General features: G+C 42.9%; 1 protein-coding gene across 2 annotated transcripts in view; it reads left to right on the top strand.

Annotated features, from left to right (window-relative positions):
• The first annotated feature begins 344 nt into the window (after positions 1-344).
• Positions 345-9,056, top strand: part of LOC114627333 (leukocyte-associated immunoglobulin-like receptor 1) — a 34,475-nt gene continuing 25,763 nt past the window's right edge. For both annotated transcript variants that reach the window (XM_028775071.1, XM_028775072.1), the window contains exons 1-2: positions 345-432; positions 2,272-2,307. In XM_028775071.1, the coding sequence (XP_028630904.1) occupies positions 399-432; positions 2,272-2,307 (70 nt within the window). In that variant the 5' untranslated portion in view covers positions 345-398. The remainder of the gene's footprint in view (positions 433-2,271; positions 2,308-9,056) is intronic.

A 9,056-nucleotide genomic window follows, 5' to 3' on the forward strand; every position in this document is an offset into this window, starting at 1 on the left:
CAAAAATCATAACATCAAATGTTTCTCATTTAAAACATGAGGAAATGTGAGCTTTGTGTATTGAAATGTCTTGCATAAACTGGTGGGCTTTACTTTCTACAATGGGGACTGATGTGTACAAACGTATTCTTGCATATTTACAGAGAGGCAAACAAGTTGAGGAATGATCTCAGCTGCATCTAAACTTACGGGCCTGAAACAGCTTTGAGGACCTGACACCTTCTTGTGAACCAGTGGCTAAGGGAAACGGAAAAGTCCAGAGGAGAAACCTCTTCCTCTTCATGTGAGGAAGCATATAGAAACGCTGTGGTGAGCTGCAGTGCACACATCCTGCTTCCTGTGCCTGCTGCAGGGCGTCTGCTCCAGCCAGACCTGGTAAGGTTGCTGGACCCCAAGTCATGTCACTTCATCCTGTCATCGTGCTGGTGCTCGGTGAGTCCTGGGAAACCTGAGGGATGTGGAAGGGAGTTTATTCCTTACTCAGTCTTGAAACCAGCCCAGGAGATTCTGGAGTTCCTGGGAGGAGAGTCTATAGGCCCCCATCTCCTACTTGGAAGAAAGCTCTGCAGACTTATTGTTAGCAACAGTGATGGGGCATGAAGCCAAGTTCAGCTTTAAAAGGAGTTAGGGAGAGCTTGTTTGGAAGGGAAGATGACTTGGGGACATTTATTTTTCCTGGTGCTGGAACTCAGGGTCTCCTGCATGCTAGGTAAGCATGCTATAACTAACTGTATCTCCTACATCCCAACCCTCTTTATATTTTACAATCACAAATGCTATGTAGTATTGACTATCCTGCTCAGAATTAAAGAAAAAGGTTTTGTTAGTTCTTTGAGAGTTCCTTACATTACTCACCCTCAACTCTTCCAAGATCTACCTACCTCTCCTCCCTACCATCTTAACTTTATTTCATTTTTTGTAAGCACTTTAAGACCAATTTGTGCTGCCCAAACACTCCTAAGTAAGTGGTCTAGCACTGGAGCATGGTTGACTTATCAGGGACTACATTTTAATTTAATTTTTATTTTATTTTACTTTATTTTATGTTATATTTTTGAGGCATGGTCTCACTATGTAGCCCTGGTTGTCCTGGAATGTAGACCAGGCTGGCCCTAAATGCATAGATCCACCTGGGTCTGGCTCCCAAGTGCTGGGATTAGAGTTGTGAGCCATTAGGATCAGCTTTAGGGGCTACACTCTTAAATAAAACAAAGAAAGTTGACTCTCCAGATCTTAGCAGTTAACGATTCTCAATAGCTCTAAGACTAATGCAGGGAATGTGTGCCTAATTTCCCTTCCAATTCTGGTATTTGGTCTTGCTTGGCTTTGCATAGGTCTTATGAAGCTGTCACAACTGTTGTGAGTGATGTGTGCAGCTGACTTTTGTGTTCAGAATACAGTGTATTCCCTGAAGTCATCTACTGTGTCTGCCTCTAGCATTCTTTCTATTCACTCTTCCTAAATGATCCTCGAGTAGTGTGAGGAAGAGATCTGTGGTTTGTTTGTTCCCTTTAAGGTCGAGCATTCTGCAGTCTCTTTTTATCTACACCTTGGCCCATGATGGGTCTCTGTGTTGATCTCCACAGAAGCTGCTGAGAAGATGTGGGTTGGGATGCATCAATCTATGGGCATAGTGATAACGAAGTTCTTGTTATTATATATATTTAAAATACCTTTTGAGAATTTCATAGGTGCATGCAATGTGTTTTGATCACATTCACCTCTACTCTTGCTTGTAACTCCATACTCACTCACTCCCTATCCCAATATTGTGTCAACCTTTTAAAAATTATCCAATGAATGTAATTTGTGCCATCTACACAAGGGTGTGGGACCATCTGCTGAAGCATGGTCAACCTACCAGAGGCTGTATCCTTCTGGAATACTCACCCTCCCTTCCCCAGATTCTATAAACTGTCAATAGCTCCTCGAGCTAGGGGTTGGGGCTAATGAACTTCTCTCCCCCAACCCAGTCCTCATTTTACTTTTGGTTTTAAGACATAGTCTCACTATCACGCTCAGACTGACTTTGAACTCATGTTGCAGTCCAAATAATACTTGAATGTTTCCACCTGTGGCCTTGGGGATAATGTAGAGTTCTTACAAAACAAGATGGAGGATTATACTCTGACATTAACGTGGAGGAGCAGAGGAGGAATGGCTGTGTAATCACGGGAGGCTGGATGTCCCTGCCAACATTTAGTTCTTCCTAGATCCTCATCTCTAAGCAAACTGTGGGTAACGTCTTTCTCACTGGACTTTTTCTTTCAGTGCTGTGCCTGGGATGGAAAATTAACACACAGGATGGTGAGTTATGTCTTCGGTTGCTTCTGTACCCATGGGCAGCTTTCAAGGGGATCATGTGCACCTGGGATGTCTGGAGGGAGACCCTTGAATATTCCCTGTAATGATAAACACTCCCAACTATACAAGCTTCATCTACCTTCCTTTCATTCTGTCTGCCTTCCTTTGTTTTCTTGTTTATAATATTTTAACTGACAAATAGCAATGATATATACTTACAGAATGGAGCATGCTGTTTTCATGTTTATTTTACACTGCTATGATTTTTTTTGTTTGTTTGTTTTTTCGAGACAGGGTTTCTCTGTCTATCCCTGGCTGTCCTGGAACTCACTCTGTAGACCAGGCTGGCCTTGAACTCAGAAATCCTCCTGCCTCTGCCTCCCAAGTGCTGGGATTAAAGGCGTGCACCACCACCGCCTGGCACTGCTATGATTTTTTAAAATTTTAATTAATCTTTTTTTTTGTGGTTCAGATTTTATCCCTCTCCCAGTCCACCCTCTGACTGTTTCACACCCCCCTACCCCCATGTCTCCATGAAGATGCTGTCACCCCCTCACTCCCACCCCTAGACCTCCCCACAACCTGGGGTCTCCCGTCTCTTGAGGGTTAGGTGTATCTTCTCTGACTGACTCCAGACCCGGCAGTCCACTGCTGTATATGTGTTGGGGGACTCATATGCTGCCTGGTTGGTGACCCAGTGTCTCAGAGATCTCGGGCATCCAGGTTAGTTGAGACTGCCACTCCGCTTACAGGGTCACCCTCCTCCTGAGCTTCTTCCAGCTTTTCCCTAATTCAACCACAGGAGTCAGCAGCTTCTGTCCATTGGTTGGGTGTAAAAATATCTGCATCTGACTCTTTCAGCTGTTTGTTGGGTCTTTTGGAGGGCAGTCATGATAGGGTCCTTTTTGTGAGCACAGCATACCCTCAGTAATAGTGTTAGGCCTTGGGGCCTCCCTTTGAGTTGGATCCCTAATTGGGCCTGTCATTGGACCTCCTTTCCAGCTCTTCTCCATTTTTGTCCCTGAAGTTCTTTCAGATAGGTACAATTATGGGCCAGAGGTTTTTGTTTTTTGCTTCAAATTTAATTTACTTGTATATTTTATTGGTTATTTTATTTATTTACATTTCAAATGTGACCCCTCTTCCCAGTTTTCCCTCTACAAACCCCCATCCTATCCCCTCCCCCTGCCTCTATGAGGGTGCTCCCCTACCCTCCCACCCACTTCTGCCTCAGTGCCCTACCATTCCCCTATGATGAGAGCCTACACAGAACCAAGGGGCTCCCCTCCCAGTGATGCCCAATAAGGCAGTCCTCTGCTACATATCCAGCTGAAGTCATGTGTCCCCCCATATGTACTCTTTGGTTGGTGGTTTAGTCTCTGGGAGCTTTGAGGAGTCTGGTTCGTTGATATTGTTCTTTCTATAGGGCTGCAAACTCCTTCAGCTCCTTCAGTCTTTCCCCTAACCTCTCTATTGGGGTCCCCATGCTCAGTCCAATGTTTAGCTGCATGGATCTGCATCTGTATTGGTCAGGCTCTGGAAGAGCCTCTCAGGGTACAGCTTTACTAGGCTCCTGCCAGCAAACACTTCATGGCATCAGCAATAGTGTCAGGGTTTGGTGTCTACAGATGGGATGGATCTCTAGGTGACGAAGTCTCTAGATGGCTTTTCCTTTAGTCTCTGCTCCACATTTTGTCTCTGCATTAGAAGGAATACTGGATTAATATTTTTGAGATAGGTGGGTACCCCATGGGTACCCCACCCCTCAACCGGGGACTGTGACTGTACACTGTATATGGTCTCTACATGTTCTGTCTTCCATTTGTTGGAGTATTTTGTCTAATATCTTCCATGTTGAGTCCTGAGAACCTCTTGGGTCTCTTGCATCTGCCATTTTCTAGTGGCTACTCCCAGTTGCACCTCCCTGACTGCTACATACCTCCTTTCAAATTGCTGATTTTCTGTATTTCTACCCTATCTCCTCCTATATCTGAATCATCCCCTCTTTTTCCCTCCCCCTCCTCTGTCCTTCTCAGATCCTTCTCTCCCTATACTTCCTGAGATTATTTTCTTCCCCCTTCTGAGTAGGACTGTAGCATCCACACTTTGGTGTGGTCTTCTTTCTTCCTGGGTTTCATATAGTCTGTGAGTTGTATCATGGGTATTCTAAGCTTAATATCCATTTATCAGTGAACACATACCATGTGTGTTCTTTTGTGACTGGGTTACTTCACTTAGGATAATATTTTCAAGTTCCATACATTTGCCTGCAAATTTCAAGAAGTCTTTATAGTTGAGTAGTACTGCATTGTGTAAATTTACCACATTTTCTGTATCCATTCCTCTGTTGAGGGACATCCGGGTTCGTTCCAGCTTCTAGCTATTATAAATAAGACTGTTATGAACATAGTGAAGCATGTGTCCTTGTTGTATGCTGGAGCATCTTTTGGGTATATGTCTAGGAGTGATATAGCTGGGTCCTCAGTTAGAACTATTTCCAATTTTCTAAGGAACTGCCAGACTGATTTCCAGAGTGATTGTACCTGCTTGCAATCCCACCAGCACTGGAGGATTGTTCCTCTTTCTCCACATTCTTGCCAGCATCTGCTGTCACCAAGTTTGCCATTCTGACTGGTGTAAAGTAGAATCTCAGGAGTGTTTTGATTTGCATTACCTTATGACTAAGGATGTTGAATATTTTTAAAGTGCTTCTTAGCCATTTGAGATTTCTTAGCTGAGAATTTTCTGTTTAGCTCTGTACTCCAATTTTAAATTATTATTTTTATTATTTTCCTTTATTGGATATTTTATTTATTTACATTTCAAATGTTATTTCTTTTCTTGGTTTCCCCTCTGCTAACCTTCTATCCTATTCCCCTTTACCCTGTTTCTATGAGAGTACTCCCTACCCACCTACCCATTTCCACCTCACCACTCTAGTATTTGTCCACACTGGAGGATCAAGCCTTCACAAGACCAAGAGCATCCCCTCTCATTGATGCCAGATAAGGCCCTGGCAGCTCCTTCCATTTTCTCCCTAACTCTTCTGATAGAGTTTCTGTGTGCAGTCCCATGGTTGGCTGCGAGCACCCTTATCTATATTGATCAGGCTTTGGCAGAACCTCTTAGGAGACAACTGTATCAGGCTCCTGTCAGCAAGAACTTCTTGGCATCCCTGATAGTGACTGGGTTTGGTGTCTGCATGTGGGATAGATCCCCAGGAGGGGCAGTCTCTGGATGGCCTTTCCTTCAGTTTCTGCTCTACCCTTTGTCCCAGTATTTCCATTTTTAATAGGGCTGTTTGGTTCTCTAGCGTCTCACTTCTTGAGGTCTTAGTATATTTTGGATGTTAGCTCTCTATTGGATGTAGGATTGGTAAAGATCTTTTCCCAATCTGTGGGTTGCTGTTTTGTCCTATTGACAGTGTATTTTGCCTTACAGAAGCTTTTGAATTTTATGAGGTGCCATTTGTCAATTAGACATTTAGATTTAGAATTAGATTTAGAGCATAAGCCATTAGTGTTCTGTTCAGGAAAATTTCCCCTGTGCCAATGTGTTTGAGGTTCTTTCCAACTTTCTCTTCTATTAGATTCATCATATCTGGTTTTACGTGGAGGTCCTTGATTCACTTGGACTTGAGCTTTTTATAAGGAGATAAGAATGGGTCAGTTTGCATCAGTTGAACCGGCACCATTTGTTGAAAATGCTGTCTTTTTTCCATTGGATGATTTTGGTTACTTTGTCAAATATGAAGTGATCAAAGGTGTGTGGGTTCATGAATATTTGATTGTGGAATGGCAACTCCATCTCTCACATGATGCCCTGTCTTTCTGCTGGAGGTGGGCTCCACAAGTTTCCTCTCCTCACTCCCAGGTCTATGGTACATGTTGAAGGGTTCCCCTACCTCCTACCTCCTGAGGTTGCCTGTTTCTATCCTTTCTGCTGGACCTCAGGGCTTCAGTTCTATTTCCCCTACCCAGTGCCTGACCCTGTTCCCCTCTTACACTCCCTGTCGCCTTTTCCACCCAGGTCCCTCTCTCCCTCTCCCCTCCATCCTTTCTTCTTCCTCCCAAGTGGGATTAAGGCTTCCTCACCTGGGCTCTTCTGCTCTTCTGCTTGTTAAATGTTTTGAGTTCCATGGATTGTATCCTGGGTACGCTGTACTTTTTTTTTTTGGCTAATATCTACTTATTAGTGAGTACATACCATGCATGTCCTTTTGGGTCTGAGTTACCTCATTCAGGATGATATTTTCTAGTTCCATCCATTTGCCTGCTAAGTTGCATGTAAGGCTTTTCTGACACTCATTGCTTTTTAAAGTTTAATGTTACTTATCTACCATTATTAGAATTTTGAAAGAAACAACCTGTCACTGTCTGCTTGGTAGTTCTCTAGAAATGCATTTCTCCTAAGTAGAATTTTGTACCTGTGACTAGCATCTTCTTTTTTCCATTCTACTTCTCAGGTAACTGATCTACACTCATTCTATCTATTTCTGAAATGAATACCTTATATTCCATACATAAGGGAGATCCTATGGTATTTGTCATTTTGTGACTGGCTTCTTGCACTTAATACCTCCAGATTCCCTCTGGTTGTCATTAACAGTGGCATTTTCTTTCTGAAGGATGGTCAGAATGGTTCTAACATCCTTATGCACCACATTTTCTTTACCTATTCATCTACCCAATTTATATTAATTCTTTCTCTTCTTTGCTGGCAGTTGTACTGTGAAGAATGTGGGTTGAGATATCTTTAGAACAGGCTGTCTGCGAAGACAATTTCATTCAGTGTGTCCAAGCCTGCACCTGAGAGATTACTCCCCACAACCTAGAACTCTCTTAGGATCACCTTAGGAAGTCCTTGACAGTCCCCATAGGTAGAAGATGAACATTCACACTTGATCTCACTTGTCCATCTCTCTGTATGTGTTATGTCACCAGGTCCTTGATCCATCCCCCCTCTAGTTAATTTCCAAGTCTATTAATTAGTTTAATTAGTTTGTTTTGAAACAGATTCTCACTATGTATCCCTGAATAGCCTGAACCTTGCTATTACAGACCCAGCTGGCAATGCTTCTGTATCCTGATTGTTTAGATTGAACGTATATGCACCACCACTCCTAGCCTTAACCAACCTCTTTGTATGAATTTATGCTTACATCTCTCTAAAGTCCTCCCTCCCTTACTCTTTGTTGCCTTCCCTCATGCCTACTCTGCTTGTCTACACCGCCTATGGCTCTCACCCTTCTTGGCACCACAAAGATTGCTTCTTGCCATACTGAAGCACAAATATCATCTTTCTACTTACTACAATTTGAAATTTTCACCCAGAAACATTTGTTTTTGTCTTATCTAAGAGGCTTTATATATTTTTCCCCCAATTTCCTCTGACTCCCAAAGAGTCTTTTCTAGTTCTGTGAACTGGGCACCATCTACCACCTCATTCCTTACTTTACTTTGTAAAATTCTTCTCTCATTCTGACTACAGTTTCTCCTCTTTTCCTTCCCTGAGTCTTTTCTTTCCCTGACACCCCAGACTACCTCTCCTAAGGAATGAGCAGGCCTCCCACAGACATCAAACAAACATAGCATAATGAGAAGCAGTAAGACAGATGCATACCATTACAACAAGGCTGGACAAGGCAACCCAGTAGGAAGAAAAGGGATCCACAAGCAGGCAAAGAATCAGGGAAAAAACTCATATTACCACTGTTAGGAGTCCCACAAGAACATCGAGTTACTCACAGTCAATATCTATATATCTAATCTATATATCATATATCTCATATCCCCCTCCCCCCGAGCTAGATCAGACCCTACAGGCTCCATGATCTCTGCTAGACTCCATGAGTCTCAGCCAGTTTTTTTCTGTGTGCCATGTTCCTGTGGTGTCCTAGTCCTCTGTTTCCTCCATTATTCCATCCATTATTTCTCTCCTCCAAAGAATTCCCCAAGCTCTCTCTACTGTTTGGCTGTGGAACTCTGAATCTGCTCCCATCAGTTGCTGGATGAAGTCTCTCTGTCTCTTTGATAATGATTTTGCTATGCTCCAGTCCCAACACACTTCTCAGGCAAGACAAACTGTAGGTGGAAGGTTTTATGGCTGGGTTGATATTTCAATCCTTCTACCAGAGGCCTTGCCTGGTTCTAAATCATGACTGGTTCAGGGTCTGTGTTCCCTATTAATAGGAGTCTTTGTTAGGTTTACTCATGTAGATTCCATGGAGTTTCCATTGCACTAGGGTTTTACCTTGTCTCTGAAATGCTCTCTCCTCAATTCCACTCATTTCTCTCAGTTTTTTTCCCCCAGAAACAATGGTAACTAATCTCTGGGTGAAATAACTAGAATCCTAATCTTGTATAAATTTTAAATCTATATTCCCCAGTGGCAAATCCTGGTGGATCTGTCATAGAAACCTTTTCCCAGTATTTTTTCCCCTCTCCCACCTGATCCCTCCTGTTTTCAATTGACCCCAGCATACCTGTGAAATCTATTTCCCCTCTCCAGAGAGATCCTTTCATTCCCCACACCACCTGCCATGCAGCTCCCTTGTCATTTAGACTCTCTGGGTCTGTGAGCTGTAGAAGATTATCTCTTACTTTTCAGCTAATATCCATTTATAAATGAATATATAACATATTTGTCATTCTAGGCCTGTGTTACCTCACTCCGGATGATTTTTTTTTAGTTCTATCTATCTAGCTATGGTCACTTGATCTTTGACAAAGGAGCTAAAACTGTCCAGTGGA

This window comes from Grammomys surdaster, unplaced genomic scaffold (genome assembly GCF_004785775.1).
Source record: "Grammomys surdaster isolate TR1022 unplaced genomic scaffold, NIH_TR_1.0 252, whole genome shotgun sequence".
Taxonomy (NCBI): domain Eukaryota; kingdom Metazoa; phylum Chordata; class Mammalia; order Rodentia; family Muridae; genus Grammomys; species Grammomys surdaster.